Source organism: Stylophora pistillata, chromosome 4 (genome assembly GCF_964205215.1).
Source record: "Stylophora pistillata chromosome 4, jaStyPist1.2, whole genome shotgun sequence".
NCBI lineage: Eukaryota > Metazoa > Cnidaria > Anthozoa > Scleractinia > Pocilloporidae > Stylophora > Stylophora pistillata.
The window spans coordinates 17,755,730-17,782,229 of NC_142522.1; the positions used below are offsets into that span (position 1 = coordinate 17,755,730).

Sequence of the window (26,500 nt, forward strand, 5' to 3'; positions counted from 1 at the left end):
AGAAAAAAAAGTACCGCAGCAAATAAAAAAATGCACCGCAAACAAAAAATACTGCAGCAAAAAAAAAATACGCAACGCAAAAAAAAAAAAAAATTGCAATGCAATGCCAAGGAAGACTGGGTAATAGTTCTTAGTTTCTCGCCAACACTCGTTTCATCCTTTGCTTGTTCGCCTTTCCGAAACCATGTTCTGCAGCGAACTTATGACAGTACCATGCTGCTCCTTTAAAAAATCAATAATAACTCTATTTTCATACCCATGATGAAAGTAATCTCCTATAATCCTACGTAGATCCCTTTCGTCCATAACCAAAAACGAGTTCCAGTTCATGCTGTTTTGGCGGGAAACTACGAACTATTACCCAGTCTTCCTTGGCGTTGCGTTCCAACTTTTTTTGTTTGCGTTTTCTTTTATTTGTTTGCGTTGCATATTCTATTTGCTGTGGTATTTTTTTTGTGCGTTGCATTTTTTTATTTGCTGCAGTCTTTTTTTCTCTGCATTTTGATTTTTTTTATTTGTTGCAGTATATTTTTATTTACTGCAGTATATTTTCTATTTGCTGCAGTATATTTTTTGTTTGTGTTGAGCCTTCTGGGCCACAGTAATTTCTTAAACTGACGAAGTGGGAATAAACAAAAATTTCAGACGTCGTCGTCCTTGAGCAACTTCACTGCTTAAGTTTCATTTTCCCGCAAAAAACGACGTCCTCGTTCCAGACCCTCCGCGATTACTTGACGTCGTCATCGTCCCTTTCGTCGTGGTTGTTTAAGCTCCATATTAGGACGAAGACACTACATTTGGCGACTAGGATGGGGAAAATTCCAACAAATCGCATGGAAAGTAATTAAAGGCTGCCCAGGTGCATACAACCTCCATGATGACCTACAAGTTGTTAGGGCAGATTACAAACACAATGAGAACTTAGGGTCATGCACAAGCTGGTGTTAGCAGCATGGTTTACATGGGTGATGTACTCTCTGGTCAAGGACTGAAAGTCTCAAGTAAGTGAGTAAAAGCTGTCGAGGTACCAATGCCCCAGAACCAGACTGAAGTGAGAAGTTTTCTTGGGTCAGTTATGGCAGGCCGTTTGTAGCAATATTCAATGATTCTTTCATTCAACCATTCAACTGCAGTTCAACCGTTCAATTTAACCATTTAACACCCCAATTCAACTATTCAACCCCAATTCAACTATTCAACCCCAATTCAACCATTCAACATGCTAAGATGGGCTGCCTGTGGTTTCCCAAAGTTCTTTGCAGTCCTCAAAGAAAAGGGCGCCAAAACAACATAATTCTTTCGCCTTCGACATCTTGCTTTGTATATTTCGTTCCCGTTTTAATTTTAAATGGAGAAAAACCAGAAAAAATCTTGCTTCCTGTTTAAAACAGTTAGGAGAAATCGTTGATAAGTTAAATGGATCTAGGACCTCAGCTGGTCAAGATAGCACAACTCCCAGCAGCTTGGGTTTGCAGTCTGCTATGTCGTCCATTAGTTCGACTGTCGAACGAGCTAGATCAATGGTGAACAGTTCATCTACCTCAGCATCATTCGCTAGACTTAACAAGAAGGAAAGGCTGAGAGCAATGAGCCCACAGCCAAGTAAGAAAGCAAAGCCTGTAGAGAAGACATTTGAATTTGTATTTTTGAGCTTTGAAGAGGAAGATGGCCACGATGGCGGGGCATTTCTTTTAGATGACCATGCAATCAAGCTCAGAGGGTTTGTTAGCCTTGATTCTTTTATGGATGAGAAGCAAATAAGAAACAGATTTGAAGAAGCTATTCAGTTTAAATACCCAGGGTGTCCAGTTCCTATTTTTTCCTATTTTTTCCTATTTTTTGGGCCCATTCCTATTTTCTCCTATTTTTTAACCAGAACCTCCTATTTTTCCTATTTTTTAGCCAGTAAAGCCAAAATTTGTAATAAAATTGAAAGTGGAATTATAGTTGAATGTGTTTTATAGTGAGATCATAAAGCACATAGTACGTTGACTCTGATGTTCTAATATTAGTTAAAGTAATAGCCACATTTGTTCTACGAAAGCCAGATCACTACAATTCTGTGAAACAGAAATAAAAACATATATTGGTGGCGAGAAAAAGAGAGATAAGCGACAGATATATGGCCTACTTGTCAACGGAATGGACCTCTGTCATTACACAAAACAGGTCAAGTCGAGAGCGGGTGAAAGATTCATTCACGAGGCTTATTCATTCATGTCAGTGTCATTGTATACATATCTATGTATATATGTATACCTTTATTTGCAACTTTCTTTGGATCATATTAATTCCGTCCGTTTGGGGTGAATTGTTAGAGGTACGTTAGCACAGCTTAGCAAAAATCTCATGATCATGCATTCTTTGTCATTGCGAAATAATTAAAAATAATTTTATCAAACTTAGAAGCTGTAGTGTGTGAATCTTATGGCTTGCTATTTACCTAGTCTCCTCTAGGGCATTATCTCAGAGAGCTCTTGGTAAAAAAGTGGAATAAAGCTTACATTTTACTAAGTTATTTAAACTTTTAGGGCAATGTTTCTGTCAGGACTGAACACGGCAAGCTTCTGTTCCGAATAATTAAATTCTAGTCTGGATCCGTTTAACTTGAAGAAGACCATCATTTTATTTATTTATCTATTCTTCAACTTTAAAATATTATGGAACATAAAGTTAAAACTCTTGACAGCCAAAGATAAGAGATGCAAAATTACTCGCTGAAATTATGTGGCCGGCTTACCGAGGCTGCCAAGTAACAAGTTGAAATCTTGAGCGTACTCCACCCGATCGCTCTTGCATTTATACTAAAAAATTAGCTCTAATTGATGTCCTTATTGATGTCCTTCATCGATGAAGACCAGAGAATTACGTCTTGGCAAACAAAAATCAAACATGACTTCATTGAAACCTCGGTCACCTCTTCTTTCCTGTCTTCCTTTTTTCCATCGGCTAGACTTGAATTGTTCAGCGGCAGACGTCTCTTGCGTTAACGAGTAGGCCATATATCTCTCGCTTGTTTCTTTTTTTCTTGCCACCAAGATTTGTTTATATTTCTGTTCACCGAATTGCGGTGAGCTGGCTTTTGTACTCGGTTTCAATGTGAAGTTTGGGCAAACATGTTTGCCGCTTTTCTCCAGCCATCGTCCACTTGTCGAGCTTCTGATGCTTCACAAACCTACAAAATCATCCTGTTTCCTTGAAGATATACGCGTCCTTTTTGATTGCGAACAGCAAATCACCACTAAACATTAAAAGCAGAAGGCATCCCACGTAATTGTATTTAAAACGGAGTTCGTACAAAGCTATTTTAGGTGGAATCCGTGCTTAAACATCTGCAAGTTCTCTGAAAGTCTTTATTTGCAATTTTTGTTTATCCTCCGCCTCGCTTTCATGACTAGGCACCAGTTTTTTCCCGCGTGTCCGCCATTTGTGAATACGGTGTATGAAAATGCCTGGCGGTAGAACAAAGTTTAGCAATGCATGGCTTTCTGCCGTCGATTCCAATGGTCAAAGATTGAGTTCTTGGTGTCGTAAAGGAGTAGATGACTACCATGCTTACTGTAGGTTTTGTGATAGTGAGTTTCTTTGTGACAACTCTGGAAAAGCGCAGATATTGCAACATGCGAGGAAAGCAAAGCATGTTCAGGCTGTTAAACCTGCAAGGGATGAGTCTCAAGGAAAGTTGTTTGTACTGCAGAGTCAACCAAGTGCAGGCATCTCAAACCGTTGTGATCTGCCAGAGCACAGGAGAAGTTCGTCTGGACAGCTGTCCATTATCAATTACAAAAATGCCAGCTTGCAAGCAGAGGTGATTTGGTTAGCAAAGTTGGCGTCATGTAACTTTAGCTTTCGCTCAGTTGACAATCTTGGCAACACATTTAAAGCGATGTTTCCTGACAGCAAGATTGCTTCAAGTTTTTCAATGGGTAGAAGCCGTGCATCCTATGTTATTGGGGAAGGCTTGGGCCCTCACTGCACACAGGTATTATATAAAGTGCAATTTGAATACGCAAATTATGAGTGCATATTTATGTGTGATTCTTGATATCAATGAAAGTTTATGTCAGTATTTCATCTTTTAATTTGGTGTATGAATAAAAAAAGGTAACTTACTATAAGTGTTTGTGTTTCTATCACCAGATAATTGTTGATGATGTAAAGAAGTCAGAACTGCCTTTTTGTTTACACTTTGACGAAACCTCCACCACGCAGGTCAAGAAACAGATGGATCTTACCTTTCGTTACTGGTCCCCGACTCATAATGAAGTCTGGATAAACTTCTATACCTCTTTATTTTTTGGTCATGCAGAGGGTGAAAAGGTGGCTAACCGTATCTTCCAAACAATGTTGAAAGATGACCTTCCAATAACGAAGCTGTGCACTTTGGTAAGAGATGGCCCTAATGTCAATAAAACCATTGTTAGAAAGTTGGAAGGAGCAATCAAAAATGACAACCCAGACTTTAGTGGTTTTATTGACTTAGGAAGTTGTGTTCTTCATAACGTCCATAATGCTTTTGGCAGGGGTTTAGAGGAATATGGGAAAGACATTGAACAGCTTTGTGTGGACATTCACTCCCTTTTCAAGTACAGTGCAGCTAGACGAGAAGACTATCACACTTTACAATCTGCGATGGGTGTGGAGATGCACAATTTCCAAAAGCATACCGAGGTGAGATGGCTTAGTCTGGGCCCTTCTGTGCGAAGAATTTTGGAGCAGTGGGATTGCATCTGCAGCTTTGTGAAGGATCTGGGAAAGGATCCCAAAACAGCTCCTAAGAGTGTTGCTTACAAGAGGGTATCGGCAATGTTAAATGACGAAGAAGGAAAGAAAACAAAGGCACAGTTGGAATTTGTGGGTAATGTTTCACCTGTTTTTGAAGATTTCCTCACCATTTTTCAGAACAGCTGCCCACAGGTTCACCTTTTATATGATAAAATGTCTGAGTTCTTGCGCAAGCTTATGGGTAGATTCCTAAAGAAAGATGCGTATGAGAAGAAGTTTGGTAGTGATCTAGTCAGTATTGACTGCAGTGCAAACAGTCAGCTGCTCGATGCTGATATTGCAATTGGAGAGGCGACCAAGAAGGCTTTAGCCCAAATCAAGCCAGATCGTAGAAAGTCTGTATATCTTGGCATCCGCACATTTTATAGCACATCCCTTACATATCTACAGTCTCATCTCCCTCTTCAGAACACTCTCTTAAAAGCATTAGGATGTCTCAATCCTGTCAAGAGAGAAAAGGCAAGTAGTGTGAAGGCAATTGCACTACTGGCTAAAAAATTGCAGCCTCAGTTGGATGTCAGCATTGTTCAAGATGAGTGGCGAGTTTATGCTGTCGATGAAGATGTTGAGCAGTTACACAAAGAGAAACGCGTTGACCATTTTTGGCAAGAAGTATTCAATCTCAAGTCTCTTAATGGGACCGAGCCTCGATATGTTGCTCTTCCAAAAGTAGTAAAATCAGGTCTTATTCTTGCGCAAACAAATGCTGAGTCAGAACGAAGTCTGTCAGTGAATGCCCGCATTGTGACGCAAGAAAGGACACTTCTAGGAGAGAGGACCATTGTTGGCCTTAGATCTGTGAAAGATGCTTTGAAGTTTTATGATCCTGAAAACCTGAGACCGGAAAAATTTGCCCTGACAGATGGTCTTCTAACTGCTGTGCGATCTGCGCACATGCATCATAGACAGCGGCTGGATGAAGAAGAAGCCGAGAAGAAGAGAAAGGAGGTGGATGAGAAATTGAAAGCTGAAGAGGAAGAACGAAGGGAAAGAGACCAGGAGAAGTTAAGAAAAGAGACAAGATCGTTGAGAGATAAAGGAGAGAGGCTAGACAAGAAGGAGCAGGAGGCAATGGATGAAATGCAAACGGCTAATGAGCTACTGTCAGAGGGCACATGTAAGTTGCAGGCTGCTCTATCTTCAGGTTCCAAGGTTGATTCACAAGGTGCAAAAGTTGCATGTCTCATGATTGAAACGGCCAAATCGAATCAGGCAAAGGCAAAGAGGAAGCTTGAAGCAGTAAGGGAGAAGCAAAAGGAGGTTAACATAAACAATCAGAAGTTGCTGGAGAAAGCTCTACCAGCGGATGTTTCTGCTGTACCATTAAAGAAAAGAAAGTCAAAGTAAATGTAAACTGTCATTTTACACCTCTACGCAGGTGCTCTGCCAGCTCAGTAAAGACTAAAATGTTCTTGTGTTAGCAATCATCTGCTGGATTAATGTTGAAGTTATAAACATAATGAAAAGCCAACTTTGTTTCTGAACAAAAGTGAAGGTGAAGCAGTTCAGTTGTTACTTTAAAATTAGGGAAATCAAAGTAAATAAAGTTATGTTGTACAGATTTTTTGATAGATTTATCTCAGTGAGGGATATCAGGAAGATTAAAAATTCAAACCAAAAAACTCGTTTTGTCCTATTTATGTTCACTGCTGTTGATCGACTAAAGTGGTGAATCGGGGATAGCAGCTGGCGTGTGGGGAGGCTACCTTTGTTGACGAAAGTACTATTGATTTTCCTATTTTTCTCCTATTTTTTAGTGCAAAGTTTCCTATTTTTCCTATTTTCTCAATCCTGAAATTCCTATTTTCCTATTTTTTTGGGCAACCATGCCGCTGGACACCCTGAATACCCTGCCATTCTTGGCAGGGATTTGGAATTTTTGAAGGCTAATAGAAGACTTACCAAACCAGTATTGGCAGGCGAGTTCACCTTCAAAGAAATAAGGCTGTTGGCTGGGCAAGGCTGTATCTACATAAAGATCAAAGACGGTTTTGAGTGCTTACTTGAAGATAGGGAAGAAGTGAGTGTCCAGGAATTGGTAGACAAAGATGAAAGTCTCATGAACTTGACAAAGCCAGCATCACAAACAACACGTGTCAGTGAGCCAACAGAAATTCCCTATAACAGTGGCACCTCTCAGAATGAAGATCAAGATCCTGTTAACAATTCCAGTGATCCCACAGACCAACTGATACATACAATTACACAACAATGCCTTAGTGATCCAGTTGAAATTCTACGTTACCTTCAACAAGAAATTGTCAAGGGAAGAGTCATGGATGCTGTAAGTGAATCAGATGAAAATGTAGGTGAAACCAATTCTATATGTGTCGACAGGCAGAGAATTTTAGAAACAACCTTTACAGAATTTGAAGCAATTAATGATTTCTCTCTGACATTTGAAGTTGATTTTATGGGCAAACCAGCTCGTGACCTAAGAGGTCCTCGAAAAGAATGGATCCATCTCATGAACATGGCCATTAAAGATAGATATTTTGACAAAGGGCTCAGAGAGCATTTAGCTGATGAGTACTACTATGTTGGTGTTATGATGGGAATAGCACTCCTTCAAAATGGACAGCTTCCTTGTTATATACCACTGGATACCATAGACAAGCTCGCCACAGTAACCAGCAACAAGTGTATATCTAATATTCAGAGGGGTCTAGATGTGCTTGGTCTTGCAAAGATCATGAGGAAGTTTCCAATCCTTCTCCATTTGTTAAGACCAACCACCATTTAATACCCAAGAACCTGATAAGACTCCTAAAGCCAACATTCTCTGAGGAAGGTACATGAAAATAATATGTCATTGCAGCATCATTCTTGATGTCATTTAAAATCATGTTTTGCACTATGTTAACTGGACACAACTTTCTTTGATGTTAATTAAATATCAATTTTTAATTTAAGGTACCATAGCTTTTCAAAAGGAGAAGGAAATATACTCGCTATTTATAAAATATGCGAGGGAAGTGGGTAGTGGACATCGGGTAGTCACACTGGAATCCATCCTTACTTTTTGTACGGGAGCTTTGGAAGAGCCAGTGTTGGGCTTTTCTGTAAATCCCTCCATTCAATTTGCTAAAGAAATTATCGAGGTAAGTGCACATTTAATTACCAAAACAAAATGAGCTGTTGTGGTTACCCAATTCAAATTGAGTTAAAAATCTTGCTCTTACAGATTGTAATATCCTTATCTTGGCAAAATCCAATGTCTCTATCATTGTTATTAATAAGAAAAGAGTTAGTTACCCCAGAGGAAATGAAAAAAAAAAACATTGTGGTCCAAAATTACCCAGGTTAAAAAATTGTACCAAGTGAAAAGCAGAGCCATGACTTTTTGCATAGAGTCTATGTTCACACTTGTCACAGATTCAATACTTTTGATTTTTTTCAAAAATATTTGTGGGGTAATCCTTAGCAAAATCAAGATTGACTTGGTTTAGATAGGAAAAACTTGACCTTTTGCCTGTATACTTTGCGCTGTGTTATTAAGAGTTTCAATCTTATACTTTAAGTGACATGCTCTGAGTGGTTGATGTGTAAAATAGCCCATGCATCATCTCATAATTTTGATACTTTATATATTATAAAGCATGAGTTAATGCCTACTATTTGGGCACTTGGTCACCATTGTTTCGGCCATACAGTAGCTGACCATGGTCTGCCCCACATCAGAAAGGTGTTCGGGTACATGAAAATCTAATAATAACATCAATTTGTCTTTTGCAGACCGAAGACTCCCCTAGCACCATTTACAAGTACTTCCCTAAAGCGCATACTTGCACCAATGGGCTGATACTTCCAATTGGGCCATTAAAGGCCAAAGTGCCTAAAGATGAAGATATCTTCCCCATTTACGATATTGCTTTTGCAAACAACTTTTTTGAGTCCATGTAAAATTGAAAGTGACAAACCAGGGCCATAACCAGAGGGGTGCACCGGGTGCACATGCCCCTCCCCACAAGAGCAAAAATTCTGCTTTTTGTAGAATTTGATAAGTCCTCAGAAATAAAAAATTACAATTTCCTGTTAAATAAACAAGTGAAACTATTATTATTTGCAGCTTGTTTCTCATCTTTGTTTATCTGATCTTCTAGATATAAATAACAGAATCATAATTGACCTATTTTGCTAAAGTCTACTTTCTCTCAAGCATGCACCCCCCGTTTACATTTTCTGGTTATGGCCCTGCAAACTAGGCCCGTTTTGGTGGATTTAATTCAACTTGTAATACAAGAACCTCAAAATGATGTCTACAAAAAACCTTGTAAGACTTATAAAGGGAAAGTGGTTGCATCCCTGCCCATGATTTCAGGTTAATTGATTAGTGTAAATTCTGTTCCGTTTCATCAGTTTGTTGAAGCAATATTCATAAAAACTAGCAGAAAGATGGCACAAAAAAAAGCAGAAAGATGGCAGAAAAGTGCCTTCTCAAAATAATGTTTACATATTGCAGGGCAGTAACTACGTTGAAATTGTCAAACATTGGAAAATATTTTGTGACTACTCACTTCTCTCCTGCAGTTTAAGTTTGTTAATATCTTTTAAAGAAGTTCTTTTAAGTTTGTATTTTTAAAAAACATTTTTAATGTTTCCCACAGTCAATGAACCCCATTTGTCTTTAATTTGAGTCTAATGAAGAATGAGAATGCAAAGTTTTAATTAAATCCAATTGAGAGATCATTTGTTCTTAATGTCATAAGGGTTGCATTTGTGTGCATGTTTATATTTGTGATAAAGGAGGAATGACACATTCTATTTTTTACATCTTTGTATTAGAGCAAGCATCAACTTTTAAGATTACTACTGCTAGTAAGACTCATGATTATTGATTATGTCCATCTAAAAGACTAAGGTATTAATTATCTGCTTTGAAAGAATTATATTATTTTTGTAAGTTGTGGTACAGCTATTTACAGAAGTCATGACCTAGTTTGAAGATAACGAGAAAACACACTTGAATTTCACATTTTAAGAGTCTGAGTTGCAACATTGTTTGATGTAAAATGACAGTGATGCCCTATATAAGCAGATTTACAAAGAATTTAGTCACTTGAGTAAAAGACAGACATTTTGGGGTTATCCATAATGCACCCAAAATAGTTATACATCATAGAGACCATACCTTCTGCAAATAGCTGTGTATATAGCCTTCTCTCAATCATGAAATCTATAATGATTACCATCCTGTATCCAACCTTAAAATTGTGTCAAAGTTATCAAGAACATTGTTGCTCTTCAATTGAATAGTTATCTTTTTAACTTTTCATAAACATAATGATTTGTAATAAAATGTTCCAGGTTCTTGTTTACTTTTGTCAAATTACAAGTTGGTTTTGACTTATCAAATGCTTTAATAATAGACAATACAATAGAAATTGTGGCAGCATGTGACAGGTTTTCAATCAGCAAGAGAATTCATCCTCCATTGCATATATACTATAACTTGAATTTTCTTGGAAAATGATAGATTTTGAATGGGAGATTTTAGTAAAATATGTCTTATGATGTAAAATAAAATATGAGCAGGTGATCTTTATGTGGTTTAAAGCTGCTCATCATCAGCTCGAGGTTAAATTCTCTTAGAGATCAGCTGCTCATATTTAATCTATTATTTGTATATAAAAGTATTTGGAAACTTTATATTTTGATGGCTGATGTTAGACAATCCCATTGTTGAGTTTGAAAAGGCATGTGATTTAAGTGTCAACTTGCATAAATTTCTTGTATTTTTGCCTGCACTATATCTAAGGCCTTGCAGAATAAATCAACTCCCATGTCATTCGATTCTGCCAAGGGATCAACAGAAGCCAAAGCATATGATTCCAACAGCTCAGTGAACTCAAACTCAATAGGCTTGACAACAACATTGTTGTCATCACCTAAACAAGTTGGTCCCTGAGCATCATATCCATAGAAGTTGACATCACTTGGTTCTTCATCCAACAGTCCATGAGAAAGGGGATTATCACCATGCAGCATTCCTTTCAGCCACATTTGATAAGGAGACCAATTCTTTTCTGTGCGCACCTTATGGTGATTGAATCCTTCTAACAATTCCCCCAGTGATTTGTTTATTCTTGGGAGAAAGATAAGATGTAAAGTAAATAGTCATAGAGGATCATCTATATTCAAAAGACCTGTAGATTCCATAGCATAAAAAATGTAGTAGTACTGATGACAGATACACCTATAAACATCCCTCCACAATCTTTCTCTGGTTATGGGTTGATGGTCCAGCAATAAAGCTTCCCCTACCTTCACCCCTAGCCTCGATCATTGCATCACAGACAAGTACATTTTCCACTCCCTTGTCAACTCGGATTCAGGAGGGCCAACGATTTCCATCTTTGTTTACTACATCAAGAAAGAGGTCGAGGACAGTTTGGGCAAGATTATTAGAGCTACACTTGAGAAACATAATTCTTCATGAAAATCCATGTATACATCCGTGTATAACTAATTTCCATCGTATTAATGAATGATGGCCATCCAAATGCTAAAGAGAATTTGGCCATGGCACCTGGTATGTTCTTCGTGAGACCTGAGCACCCCATCTGATAGCAGTATTTTGGGGATCAACCCGAGTCGTACTCTCTTATTCGCCTGCGCTGTACCCGTAGTCCAAGTGACTCTATAAATCTGGCAATGTACCCTTGACCCGATGTTGCACCATGATTAGATATATGGTTTCTAACTAATTCATCAAGTTCTTGGTCAGTTATATGGCTAAACTCTCTCATCTCTTGTAGTCCGATTTTTTCCACTTTTCCTAGTACAGTCCACCTTGACACACCCAATATTTTAGCAATTTTGCCCCAGGTGAAACAGAATCCACGAAGTTCCTCAAGTGTTTCAGAAGATATATTGTACATGGCCTCCCGGGTGAAGAAATATTTGCTTGTCTGTTTGAGCCCAAGTTAGCGACAGTTGTTGTAGTAGTGGAAGCTAGAGACAATAAATGGTACCAGCCTTGTAAAATATCATCAGAAGCGGACGTAATTTTTTGCAAACGTGTTTTCTCGTTATCTTCAAACTGGAAACAATCCTCCAGCTGTCTTAACAAAGAGATTGTTTTGTCAAATGTTACGGCATGCTCCTCCAATGGTTCCACATCGAAAGGAATCTTACATAACTGAGTTGTTTTGTCCAGGATGTGGTTTAAGAAACTAGGTATTTCTGCTAGCTCAAATTGCTGTGCATTTGCCGGCATCTTACTTTCTAGGAACTTAGGTTTCAGGCTCCAGCTCGGCCTTATTTCGTGCCACGTTACCCAGTACGCCAGTTGAATGATTGAATGCGGATTGAATAGTTGAATTGGGGTTGAATAGTTGAATAGATTCTTGAATGGGGGTGTTTAATGGTTGAATTGGGGTTGAATTGAAAGGTTGAATTGCAGTTGAATGGTTGAATGAAAGAATAATTGAATGTTGCTACAAACGGCCTGCCATAGTCAGTTCAATTTTGTGTGAAGTTTATCTTAAACCTTGCAACCATATTAAGTCCATTGTGGGACCCTAACTAGCAAATGTGTTAAGTGGCAGTGGAGTGCAAAAGAGAACAAAATCTTTCAATAAATCAAAGACCTGCTAACTTAAGCACCAGTAATGGCCTACCACAGTCAAGGTGCTACAACACAACTCACAACCAATGCCTCTCCTGTTGGAGTTGGAGCGATCCTGGAGCAAAAACAAGAAGATGGAACCTACAGGCCAATATATTACACTAGCCGAAAGCTTAGCAAAGTTTAAGCAAGGTACTCCCAATTTGAAAGAGAAGCTCTAGCAGTCAGATGGGCTTGCAAGAGGTTTTACCTGTACCTATACAGAATTAAAGTGCATTATTTTTTATGTATGCACCTTTCAGGGCTGCACATGGCTTTCACGGCTCCACATATATTTAAACTGTTTATCTTTATTTTGCTATTTGACCTCATCAACATGATGCAAGCCTCATCTTTTCCCAACAATGATGTTCTAGAGGAGAAAGTTTGGCCCCGTTACCAAGGAAAGCGAGCAGGCAAGCAAGTTAAAGAACGAGAAACTTACAAGTGCCATATTATAATCACCGGTACCGCCATTACAAAGTCAAGACCAGTGAGCCATAAAACTAAATTCACGGCGTTCAGTTTGGGACATATTCCTGCTAACTGCAAGGTTATTTGTCTCGAAGCCTGCTTGGAATCTGGCTCTGCTTACTCGTTTGTGCCGGTTTTTATTCTCTCAAATGTGATGTCTCTCTCACCAAAGATTGACGAAGTTTGAGTGACCATTTGCAATGCAAATCTGGACTTCATTTGCATCATGGAAACATGGCTCAAAAACCACATTGATGACAATTTCATGTTGGTTCCGGGCTACAATATCATCTGCAGAGACAGGGTAACTAGTTTTAGTGTTTGTGTAATAGTATCGGTGATGACGTAATCTAATTAGCATGAAGCACGTGAAGGAGGTTGTGTAATGTATATAGAAGGAGTGTGCGAGTGAATAAAGGTGTGTTGCAATGCGGATTCCGTGTGCTCTTTAAGTTCCCTACAAGATACTAAATTTGGCGACGAGGATGCAAGGATTTTATGTCTAATTCTGAGGAGTTGGAAGAAGAAGAAGTTTGGAATACTTTCTGGTGGCATCTAACATTACCGAAAAGAAACAACGACGTGCTGTCCTGTTGCACTTAGCAGGCCCTGAAGTCCAAACGGTTTTTGAAACTCTCAGTGGTACTGGAGAGGATTACGATACGGCACTTGCGAAATTAACCGAGTACTTTGAGCCGAAGAAGAACATTCCCTTTGAGAGACATGTGTTTCGGCAGGCAGCGCAACAGCCGACTGAAAACATCGATTCGTACGTGACGCGATTACGAAGCCTTGCGAAATCTTGCGAGTATGGAAATGTGGACGAAATGATCCGAGATCAAGTGGTGGATAGATGCGCCTCGAACAGTCTTCGCCGTCGACTACTACGAGAAACCGACCTAACACTGGATGGGCTTTTACAGATCGCTCGATCAATTGAAGCGTCTGACCTACACGCTACTACAATGGAGGCAGCGCCGGGCTCTTCAGGACGGGTCAACAAGGTCTCGGGCGGATTTCAAAGATCGAGAGGAAGAAACAGTGGAAAGTCACGGTCGTGTCAACCAAAGAATGCGAAGAATTCACGACCACAGAACCATGACACGAGGCAAATTGTCTGTTTTTGTTGTGGACGTGCGGGTCATCGCGCGAAAGATCCTTCGTGTCCTGCAATTGGAAAAGCTTGTAGTAACTGTGGAAAGCAAGGACACTTCGGTGGAGTTTGCAAAGGAGTTCCGAATCGAGCCACTAGTTCTCAGAACGTTGCGCAACAACGGAATGCAAATGGGCTTCGGTACGTGACAACCGAACAAGACCCTGGTTCAGACGATGAATATTTGTGGGCGATTAGGGGCAACATGGACGACAATACTGTGCAAATAACTGTTGAAGGTACATCGATTCCGGTTATTGTTGACTCAGGGGCAAGTGTCAATGTCCTGGACAGTATTACATTCAACCGATTGTCGAATACAGGAGTTGTTCTCAGAAATTCCGATGTCAAAATCTACACGTACGGCTCGAAAACGCCGCTTCCTGTCAAAGGAACATTCCGTGCCAATGTGTCAACAACTCAATTTCACACACAGGCCGACTTCGTGGTTGTTGAAAATTTAAATGCGGGATCATTGTTGGGCAAGGAAACTGCAACGGAGCTTGGGTTACTAAGAGTTGGCCCGGAATACCCGAGCACAGTTAACCAAATTACAGTGAAATCTGTACAAGTGATTGTGGACAAACATAATGCAGTGTTTAACGGCGTTGGCAAACTGCGGGATTATCAATTAAAAATACACATCGACCCAGAAATTTCTCCAGTTGCGCAACCGCAGCGCCGCCTTCCCTTTCACGTTCGTAAGGATGTGGAGAAAAAGCTCAATGAATTGCAAGATCTCGACATTATTGAGGATGTTGACGGTCCAACGCCCTGGGTTTCGCCTTTAGTCGCGGTCCCAAAGTCCAATGGCGAAGTACGGGTTTGCGTCGACATGCGTCGTGCAAACGAAGCTGTGATCAGAGAGCGACATCCAATACCAACACTTGAGGAAACATTGGAAGCACTTAATGGAGCAGCTGTGTTCTCTAAGCTTGATTTGCGATGGGGCTATCATCAGGTCGAACTACACCCAGAGTCTAGAGTGCTTACAACTTTCTCAACACACAAGGGACTTAAGCGTTACAAACGCTTAATATTTGGCTTGTCATCAGCACCAGAAATGTACCAATATGTCATTCAGCAAACTCTTCAAGGAATTCCCGGAGTAAGGAACATTTCTGATGATATTATTGTGTTTGGCTCTGACCAAGACAGTCATGACAGGAATTTGGAACTTACACTTGCACGCCTTGAGAACAAGGGACTTACGCTTAACCGAGAGAAGTGTATCTTTAGTGTTCCAGAATTAGTATTTTTTGGATTTAAGATTTCTGCCGATGGCATTGCACCGGACGACAAGAAGGTTGAACCGGTGAGGAACGCGCGAACACCACAGAATGCAGCGGAAGTGCGGAGTTTTCTCGGGTTAGTGAACTACTGTGCGCGTTTTATCCCAAACTTTGCAACCCTCGCTGAGCCATTACGGATGCTCACAAGGAGTGATACAGAGTGGGTCTGGGGTAACGCGCAACAAGAGGCATTTCGCCGCCTTCAAGTCATTCTAACCAGTGACTGTGTTGTTGCACATTACGACCAAGCCGCTGAAACGGAGCTGAAAGTTGACGCAAGTCCTGTTGGACTTGGTGCCATTTTGCTGCAGCGACGTGGTGATTGTGTTCATCCTGTGGCATATGCGAGTCGCACGTTAACAGATGTTGAGAGGAGGTATTCTCAGACCGAAAAGGAGGCACTGGCGGTTGTGTGGGCTTGCGAGCGATTTCATATTTACTTGTATGGTAAACTGTTCACCCTGTACACGGATCACAAGCCGCTCGAAGTTATTTACAACCCTAAATCCAAGCCACCGCCTCGGATTGAAAGATGGGCACTTCGACTGCAGCCATACACATTTGATGTTGTACACATGGCCGGAAAGACAAACCCAGCTGACGTCCTCTCAAGATTGCCGTTAGAAAACCAACCGTTCCGGGAAAGGAACATTGCGGAAGAATATATTAACTACGTCACAGTCAACGCGGTTCCAAAAGCACTCACACTTGAGCAGATTGCAAATGCTACTGAGGCAGACCCAATACTACAGCAAGTACGATGTTGTCTGAGTGACTGTGAGTGGCCAGACACACCAGAGCTCAGGCCCTACAGGCGGGTCAGAGATGAACTGTGTGTGACCAATGGAATCATCTTGCGAGGACATCGTATTGTCATGCCTAGTACCCTCTGGCAAACAACCTTAGCAAATGCACACGAGGGTCACCAAGGCATTGTGCGGACCAAACAGATGGTCAGGGAGAAGGTTTGGTGGCCAGGTATCACACATCAAGTGGAGACAATGGTCAAGGCATGTCTACCCTGTCAATCTGTTGCGGGCAAGTCTACTGCAGAGCCACTCCGACCTACAGTGATGCCTGACAAACCATGGCAAGAGGTACACATCGATCTCTGTGGACCGTTCCCTACAGGAGAAAGTCTCGTGGTTTGTGAAGATGCATGTACGCGCTGGCCTGAAGTAGTCATTGTACGCTCAACTACCTCTGCGGCCATAATCGGACATCTTCGAAAGATATTTGCTGTACATGGGCTTCCAGAGAAAGTAGTCACAGATAACGGTGCAAATCTTGTGTCAGAGGAATTTGAGGTGTACCTGGCAACGCATGGCATCCAGCATCGGAAGGTCACACCCTACTGGCCTCAGGCGAATGCAGGGGTTGAACGATTTAACAAGACAATTGAGAAGGCAATTCGCACTGCGCATGCTGAAGGAAAGGATTGGCGCACTGACATGTTTGCCTTCCTACTGAACTACCGTGCGACACCTCATGCGACTACCGGAGCGTCGCCGGCGTTTCTACATTTAGGACGTGAGATCAGAACCAAAGTCCCACAAGTTGAGACACGGATGTCGAATGCTGTATCTGCTGCAATACAGTCTGCAAAGGGTAAGGACCAACAAGCCAAGCAGCGCACAAAGGTTTATGCAGACAAGAGAAACAGAGCGAGTCCATCAGACATCAAATCAGGAGACAAAGTGTTGCTACAGCAGGCGCGGCAGAACAAGCTATCAACGCTGTATGACCCTCAACCCTACACAGTGCTAGAACGTAAGGGACCGAGCCTTATTCTGCAGCGAAGAAATGGACGTGTGTTCATGCGCAATGTATCGCATGTCCACAAGTTACACCAGAACACTGCTGTACGGGAGGAAGATGATTATGTGATGGATTTTGATCTTCCACAGGCAATGAATCCTCCACGGGCAGCGGAACAAGATACGCGAAGATCTGCTCGTGTCAGACGTGCACCGGCACATCTGAGGGACTATTAGTTACACTGAACAGTTGTCAATGAACTTTGACTGAACAATTGCAAATTTTAGTATGCTAACGAGTTCTGTTGGTTTCGCTTATTTACCGAAAATAGCACCAGGGATTATAGCTGAGTTTAAATTCAATCAAGGGAGGGATTTAGTGTTTGTGTAATAGTATCGGTGATGACGTAATCTAATTAGCATGAAGCACGTGAAGGAGGTTGTGTAATGTATATAGAAGGAGTGTGCGAGTGAATAAAGGTGTGTTGCAATGCGGATTCCGTGTGCTCTTTAAGTTCCCTACAAGATACTAAACTAGTGATCATGGAGGCATTTGCATGTACGTCCACGATTCTATTCAATTTGATGTTCTATCCGACCTTATGGACGAGAATTTTGAAGTTTTATGGGTTAAAATCCGCCCCAAATGGCTCCCTAGGGGCATACCAACTATTAATGTTGGAACTATTTACCATCCGCCGAGTGCAACCGACTCCTTGATTTTAAATTACCTGTGCGAGTCACTATCAAAAATCAAAGCCATTTTTCCTGACTGTGGCCTCTTTCTTTTGGGGGATTTTAACAAGTTAAATTGCTCTCATCTAAGGAACGCCTTCAATCTCCGGCAAATTGGGCTCTCTGACCACGATACTGTGGAAGTACAGCCTCTGACTAGATGGCATGGTCCGAGGAACAAACTTCTGCTGAAACCCAGAGACTTGTGGACAACAAGTCGTCTGGCCATGCGGACTTACCTCAATGAGGTCGACCTTGATCATCTGGTAAGATGCAAAGAGTCAAGCGAAGAGAAAACACTTGCGCTTGAAAACCATAATCAAGACGGGCTTGGATTCTGTTCTCCCCCTTAAATCCAAGACAATCATTGCCAACAAACCACCATGGATTAGCAAACAATTGAGATCTTTAATTCATGAGCATCAAATAGCCCTTGCTCGTGGCAATAAAGATTGCTTCCGCCACCTTCAGAACCGTGTTAATCGCTTGCAGAAGTCTTGTCGTGCTAAATACTATGACTCCAAAGTCAAACATCTGAGGGACTACGAACTGCATAGGTGGTGGAAAGAAGTTAAAACACTTGGCGGGATGCAATCAGCTACGCGCACAGATCCTACCTCTGTCCTGAAGCATATTGATACAGGGCCTGACTCTAGTCGTACGGCCCTTGCTAATGTCATTAACAATATGCCTTTCTTGCTCCAATGAACTCTTTTACTCCAATGGATTCTGGAGTCTCGTTTGCTGTGCAATACACCGACACGCCAACGGTTACTGAGTTCAGTGTCTTGAAGCTCATTGCTCTTAATCCTGCCAAAGCTTCTGGGCCTGACAGCATGCCCACCTGGCTTTTGAAAGAGAACGCGGACCTATTGGCTCCTGTGGTTACTGATATTCTCAATAGCTCATACTTGGAGGCTCGTCTCCCCCAGTCCTAGAAGCTCACCAACGTCGCCCCTATTCTTAAGCAGACCCCTGTTTATGACGCTAACAAACACCTGAGACCAATTTCACTTACACCTGTCCTTTCCAAGTTGGCTGAGGACTTTGTGGTTGATCGTATGTTAAACCAGGTGTACTCGCTAAGGTCGACCCTTGGCAGTTTGGCACTGTTCCCGGTTCAAGCACCACCGAAGCCCTAATTAGTATGACTCATGCCTAGTACAGTGCTACCGACGGTGACGGGGCGTCTGTGAGGGTGATTCTCTTCGATTTAGAAAAGCCTTTGACTTAATTGACCACCAGCTTTTGGTCAAGAAGCTGGGTACATATAACATCCCCAATGCTGTCATCTCATGGATTATCAACTTTCTCACCTCGCGCAAACAGTGTGTTAAACTTGGCCACAACTGCTTCTCAGAATGGGGCACGGTCTCAGCGGGGTTCCTCAAGGTACAAGACTGGGGCCGTGGCTGTTTATCATCATGATCAACGACCTGGATGTTCCTGGCATACATCTCTGGTAGTATGTTGACAATACCACTATTTTGGAGACGATAAGCAAGAACCCAGACAGTCACATTCAAGCTGCTGTTGACACCCAAGCAAGCCGTGCGACCGAGGATAAGTTTCAACTAAACGAGACGAAATGCAAAGAACTGCTCATAAACTTTAACACTAACAACCCTACTTCTTTCGATCCAGTTGTTGTTAATGGCAAGCCCATTGACCTAACTACTAGTGCCAAAATACTGGCCTTAACATCTCTAATGATTTGAAATGGAATTGTCACATTAACTCCATTGTTAAGAAAGCTAAAAAGCGCTTGTATTGCTTATCTAAGCTTTAACTCTCTGGTCTTGGTACCCGTGAGCTAGTCCAGTTTTTCTGCACTTGTATTCGTCCGATTACAGAGTACTCATGTCCTGTCTTCCATGACGACCTCCCAGTGTACTTCTCCAACGAACTTGAAGAAATACAAAAGCGGGCTACACGCATTATTTTTCCTCTTTGCTCATATAATGAGGCCTTGGCTGAATCAGGCCTGAGTAAACTTTCAGATCGTGGCCAGAAACTAAGTATGTTTTACAGAATGAACAGAACAAGCTCCATGACCTTCTTCCTACTCACAACTCATGTACCTTTAACCTAAGAAATATGCGGAAGTTTAAGCCAGTTTTTAAGACGAACAGGTTTCGTAATAGTTTTATTACCTTCAATACCCTTAAGGCTTGAATGGTTTTATACAACAGTTTTTTTTTTAGAACATATATTTAGTGTCCTTATTGCTGTTTTAATACATTTAGTCTATTTAACGCAATTATTACTGTTTGAAACTTGTAAATAATCGTATAATTCAACTTTTGGTTGTAGATTGGTTATTAATTAACTATCTATCTATCTAAAATTCAAGATCTGCACTGACCCCAAGCCACTAGTCACAGTACACAGTGCAGAGTCTAAACCTCCATCTGCCTGGATAAAAAGGTGGCTCCTGCACTTGCAGCAATTTCAATACACATTGACACACATACCAGGGAAAGCTTAAATGCAACAGATGTCCTCAGCTGCCTGCCCATTGAAATAAATGCAGGAATGACACCAAACAATATCAAGGAGATGATGTTCAAAGAAAACAGAGAAATTGTTATCCAATATGATGGCATTCAGTATAAAATCTTGTCAGTAGAGTGATGAAATGACCAACATCATGCAGGAACTTTGATTTTTTTAAGCAAAAAAACAGGACCAGGACATTCAATTTAGACTTTACCTTGCTAACATTTTTCAATGTTATTGTTATTCCTAATACAATGATTGCTAACATCATATCATTAATTTTCTTGATGATTGTTAAGTACTTTATTTTTGCTGTTACTTTAAATTGGTACAACAGATATATATATATACAAGTTTGATTTGTTTTCAAAAAAATAATACCATGTTCAAACCAGAGAATTTGTTATCCAATGTGATGACATTGAGTTTAAAATATAAATGAAACAAAATATAAGCCCAGTTTGCAGTTCTCTAGTAATCCAGTCTATGCTTGTCAACTCTCCAACACTAATGCACAAGAGAGTGGTTTCCCACACTCTGTTGGAGGTTGTTAAGGCTACGTAAACTTCATTACCCAGCAACAAACACCTTACCCACAAAGGATGAAGCTGAAAAGATACCCTTGGAAAAATCATCAAGCGGATAGACAAGCTAATTGTTGTTCTTTGCAGCATCAGGGAGACTCATTCGCCAGATCCAGTTCAGGGCACCAGTAACTCCCCCAGTTATTGCAAACACAACCTTTACTGCCATTGTAGCAGCCCTAAGGCGCTGAAGAAATTCTTACACTCCAATGTAATGCAAAAATATTGTAGAACTCTGTGGAAAAACTCCAAAGTATTGAAGCCAGCCACTGTAGTCAAGCATCACCACAAACCAAGATCCTATGTGGTTCAGGCTGAAGATGGCAGAAGTATTGCCACAACAGGTGACATCTTCAAGTATGCCCAGCACCAGGGCATGCTAGTTTGAATGGAGAACTGCCCCTTTGTGTAGACAAAACTTTAGTACAGAACAAGGTGACAGCCAAGGAGGCAGAGTCTGATCAGCCAACAAATCTCATTATGTTGCCTGACATACCCATTCCAGGAGCAACCCATGCACCAGGAACCGGCAGTGGAGAATATTACAGAACCATATGTCACCCAAAGTGGCAGACAAGTAGTAGCACCAAACAAGCTTGACCTGTAGACTTGTACAGCTACAGACTGCTCAGTTGTTGATTTATTTTCTTTAAACCAAGGACAGTGACATTTATTTTAGTTCAAAATATTATTTTATTGTCGTGTTTCTTTCAACAAGGGCAGGATGTGATATAAAATGTAACAAGTTTACTTTCCCCTCTCTAGTCAGTCACAATGTATGTCACATGACTAAGCACATGGAATAATCACTTGAAGTTGTCAGCCACCTTTGAATGTCTGTTCTTACATCAACTGTGATGATGGTGGAATTAAACTTCTTTTATTATTATCATTATCATTATTATTATTATCATTATTATTATTATCATTATTATTATTATCATTATTATTATTATCATTATTATTATTATCATTATTATTATTATTATCATTATTATCATTATCATTATTATTATTATCATTATTATTATTATTACCCAGGCAATAGGTATTAAGAGAGCAATCGAAAAAGAATCCAACTGGCTTGCATAGAACTACCCTTGCTCTCTCTCTGTGATTACCCATCCTGCCACTAATTCTATCATAAAGTTCCAAACTCTTCTTTATAGAGAAAAATTTGAAAAGCACATCGATCATCTTCAAATATCACCAAATGAAATGGCATAGCTTTGTTGTGATTGGTGGATCTCATCTGAACATGAACACTTGCTGCTTCACAATCTAAATATTTCACAAAAAAAATATATTTTTTTTAACATCAATCAATTTGTAGTTCAGTTTCTTCTAGAGGGTCAGTCAAAGCCAACAAGTTTGTTCTTTACTCTTGCATGGGTAAGGATTCAAGTAGCAATGTATTCATTGCAAGCAGATCCCTCAAACAAAGGTCAAATGGATCTCAAGCTCTTGCTCAATTACAGCTATGGAAGAAGGAAATAAAAAGAATAATTGACGGCCTCTCGCCTCCTGATCAGATAAAGTGAAAATAAAGCACACTTACATCTGAGCTGGTGCCTATGAAGAGTCATTGATCAAAGTATGACTGAATAAGGACCCTACCCCACAAATAAACAGCCCATCAGAACTTCCACAACAGTTAACTGCATGTCTTACACAAGAAGTCAGATATCTTGAATGCAATTGATAAACACAAGAATGTACTTCTTTTGTTTTCTTTTACTTCGCAGCAACTTTTGATACAGTTGACCACATCATCTTGTTAAATCGACTGCGTACTAGATGTGGGATCAAGGGAAATGCCCTTCAATGGTTTGCTTCTTATCTCATCAATTGCCAACAGTTTATCCAAGTAAAGAATACCAGACCATCCTCTATGGAGCTACAATGGGGAGTGCCTCAAGGATCCATGCTTGGGCCAATTTTGCATACACTTTATACAGCCCTTCTTGCCGACATTTGAAAGCATGGTCTCCTCTACCACCTTAATGCAGATGACTGTCAAATCTATGTGTCGTTTAAGTCAAGACCTGATGAAGTATCTGCTGCTCTTGCAATATTAGAGGATTGTGCTAGTGAGATCTATGCAAAACTCAATTGTGAAAAGACTTAGTTTCTAGTAATACATGCCAAACATTGCCCATGCCCACCAATAGACAAGATTACAATCGCTCGTCTTAAAGTAGTAAAGTCAGTGAAAGCTAGAAACAGTGTTATAGACCTTGAACAGCATGTTAAATCATATTTGTAAAGTGGCTTTTTGGCCATATACATAATTTATCAAGGATCAGTAACTGTCTTTCTCAAAAAGATACAGAAACATTGGCCCATGCATTCATTATGACCAAGCTAGATAACTGTAATTCATTATTGGCTGGGCTGCAACAATATTTAATAGATAAGCTTGTCAGCGTATGCATAACGCTGTCAGGCGCTTAGTCTCCTGTACTCGCAAGTATGACAGAATTATGCCAGTCTTAATGGATCGCCATTGGCTACCTGTTAAACAACATATATCTCTCAAGATATTACTACAAACATAAAAGGCCTTGAATGCCTTGGCACCTCAATATATATCTGACATGCTAGTGTAGTACACACCAGCTAGAACTCTACACTCTTCCAACAAACAGTTCTTGCAAGTGTCTAAGTTTAAACTTAAGACTTATGGAAGCAGGTTATTCAGCTATGTTGCACCCTACCAGTAGAACAAGCTCCCAGATACCACACGACAGGCACCATCACTTGCGACATTTAAAGTGCTACTGAAACGAAATTTTCGTATCTGAAATTTTTGCTCTAACCTGTAGTTTTGAATACGGTGATCATCATGAGATAATTTGCTTTGGCCAAAATGAGGCGAAAGATATCTTTTTTAACCGTTCAAATCAAAAGTTTTACACAAAACCATGTCTGGGCTCTGGTACCGAGCGAAATGGATTGATGACGTCACTGGTTGTGTTCACTCCGATAGCGTGGTTTATTTCACTCACTGTTTGTTTGTATTCGTGGGTGAAGGAGATGGCAAATATTGAAGTTTTGTCGAGTGAATCTTCTTCTGAACGAAGCAAAGTTGTCTCCAGTGGAGGAAGATGGTGCCATAAAATGGGGTTGACAGGCCTACATGACTCCCCAGCGTGTGTTTAGAGTAGCCTATTCAAAGTTTAGCCCTCATGAGTATGTCTTTGAGCGACCGCCCTCTTTTGTAAGATACGAGCAGCGGATTTTTGTATAGTTTGCTCAGTAGTGGTTGTTTCTTTTTGCTGACATGCCTAGCATCCCTACACTACTCATCCAAAGACGCCTACGGTGGCTAGGCCATGTACACTGTATGGACCCCAGTCGCTTGCCAAGACAAGTCCTCTATGGGGAACTGTGGGAGGGCGTCCGACGCGCGGGCCGACCACTCCTTCGCTTCAACGATGTTTGCAAGCGTGACCTGCAACTCACTGAAATCAACCCCAACACCTGGGAGATCCTTGCGCCAGACCGGAATGCCTGGCGTCGCGGTGTGAAGGACGGAGCTCACAGGGCTGAGATGAAGGCCAGGGCCGAGGCGACTATCAAGAGGGGGACGAGAAAGAAATGTCAAGGATCAGTTCAAGAGGCCACCAACTACATCTGTACCAGCTGCAACAAAGATTGCCACTCAAGAATCGGGCTTTTGAGCCACTCAAGAGCCCGCCAACACTGATGCACTGACCATCACCTCTCCGAGACAAGGATGCCATGCATGCATGATTGTGTTTCTATTAAATGCCAGTTTTTCATGAGAATTTGCTTTTTGTGTAGCACTGAGTACGCACATCAGGGATTGCATCTTTTTCGAATCGTTCGCCTTTGTAGATGTACAGCTATTTTTTTTTACTGTCTCGATTGTTAAGTTGTCTTGATTGCTTTCAGCTTGCGCCACGCATGCTGATTCGATCGTACTACAGCTCTTAGTGTTCAGTGTTCCAGCCGTTTTGGCTCGTTTTCTTTTCTTTATTTCGGTATTAAAACAACCGATTTCACGTTCATAGAAGCACATGATCGCCTTTACTGTTGTAGTGTAAGCGGTTGGTTCTCGTAAGCATGCGCATGTGTGCGCATTATGTATTCCATGTGCTTTTTACAATAAATCAAGAAACTAAATACATGACAGTGGCAACGAGGATAAAGTCGTAGGAGACCGTCGAAAATATGACTACTATTGGGAAGATAGAAAGTTTTGATGAAACACAGGAGAAATGGGAAACCTATGTAGAACGGGTGGAACAGTTTTTCTTAGCAAACAACATCGATGAAGACCACCAAGCGCCAACCTTGTTAAGCTTGATGGGCAGCAAAACGTACACATTGTTGAGAGATCTTCTTACACCAGATAAACCAGCTACGAAGAGCTTCCAGGAGATCGTCACGACTCTTCAGCAACACTTAAGTCCTAAACCATTCATTAGAAATCGCGGAGCGTTTTCATTTCTACAAACGGATTCAGCGTGAAGGAGAAACTGTCTTGACCTATGTAGCAGACCTGAAGAAATTAGCAACCCACTGCAACTTTGGGGCCAACCTTAACGAAGCTTTACGAGATAAACTGGTTTGTGGCCTTAGAAATGTGCAGATACAAAAACGGTTGCTTTCAGAAGCCAAACTCAAATATTCCAAGGCTTTGGAAATAGCGATAGCAATGGAAACGGCTATTCGCGATGCTGCGGAATTACAAAGTGAGCTTCAATCAGAACCTCGCGTTGACAAGATCTCAGATAATCACACACAAGCGCCATCGCCGAACCCCACCACTAAAGTTTGCTATCGATGTGGGGGAGACTCGCACGCAACGCACAATTGCAGATTCAAGGACCAAACATGTTATCATTGTGGGAAGGTGGGCCATATTTCAAGAGCTTGTCGCTCGAAACAACAAGGTAAGCCAAAACAACCACCGAAACCACCGCTTAACACTCAAGTCCATTCTATTGAGTACAGTGAGAGCGATGAATTTGAAGATGTATTAGGAAGCATACAGATACACAATGTAAGCAAACCGAGCAGTCCTGTAATCTGGATCGATCTGAAAGTGGAAGGTAAACCACTGAAAATGGAACTGGACACAGGCTCAGCTGTGTCGATTATTCCACATAATTTGTACAGGGAGAAATTTCACGACAAGCCCTTGCAAGAAACTAAATTAATGTTGAAAACCTATACTGGAGAGAACATTTTCCCAGCTGGAGTGCTGAAGGTAAATGTTGAGTACAAAGACCAACAACCATTGCTGTTGGATCTGTATGTGGTTAAGAACAAGGGCCCTGTGTTGATGGGAAGGGACTGGCTTCACAAGGTACGCCTAGATTGGTATGCTATTTAGTCATTGAAAGCTTCACAAACCCTATCAACTACTAAGGAGCAGCTGCAAACCATGCTAGACAAATACTCTGATGTTTTTGAAGACAAACTTGGAACGTTCAAATCAGCTAAAGCAAAGCTAACCCTTAAAGAAGATAGCCAAGCCCATTTCTGCAAAGCCCGTGCTGTGCCCTATGCCTTAAGGCCTAAAGTTGAAGAAGAGCTAAGAAGACTTCAGAATGAAGAAATTCTCACGAAAGTTGAGTGGA

General features: G+C 40.9%; 2 protein-coding genes and 2 long non-coding RNA genes across 6 annotated transcripts in view; 2 read left to right on the forward strand and 2 right to left on the reverse strand.

The window, feature by feature from the left end:
- The window catches only part of LOC148732684 (uncharacterized), an 82,693-nt gene that overhangs the window by 23,034 nt on the left and 33,159 nt on the right, over window positions 1-26,500 (reverse strand). The window lies entirely within an intron of this gene.
- On the forward strand, window positions 2,550-6,347 carry LOC148732685 (uncharacterized). The gene is made up of 2 exons (XM_088759278.1): window positions 2,550-3,982; window positions 4,141-6,347. The coding sequence occupies exons 1-2, from the start codon at window positions 3,443-3,445 to the stop codon at window positions 6,130-6,132; spliced, it is 2,532 nt and encodes an 843-aa protein (XP_088615404.1). The 5' UTR covers window positions 2,550-3,442; the 3' UTR covers window positions 6,133-6,347.
- LOC111324931 (uncharacterized) lies at window positions 7,454-8,652 on the forward strand. Its single transcript, XR_016000879.1, has 3 exons — window positions 7,454-7,576; window positions 7,699-7,886; window positions 8,521-8,652. It is a non-coding gene; the product is annotated as an uncharacterized LOC111324931 (long non-coding RNA).
- Window positions 9,648-26,500, reverse strand: part of LOC148732686 (uncharacterized) — a 47,979-nt gene continuing 31,126 nt past the window's right edge. Inside the window, exon 2 of the mRNA XM_088759280.1 lies at window positions 9,648-10,870. Within this exon, the coding sequence (XP_088615406.1) occupies window positions 10,498-10,870 (373 nt within the window). The 3' untranslated portion in view covers window positions 9,648-10,497. The remainder of the gene's footprint in view (window positions 10,871-26,500) is intronic.

Coding starts and splice junctions, on each gene's coding strand:
- LOC148732685 (XM_088759278.1), top strand. CDS start 3,443: ATGAAAATGCCTGGCGGTAGAACAAAGTTTAGCAATGCATGGCTTTCT. Junction 3,983..4,140: donor TGGGCCCTCACTGCACACAG/GTATTATATAAA, acceptor TTCTATCACCAG/ATAATTGTTGATGATGTAAA.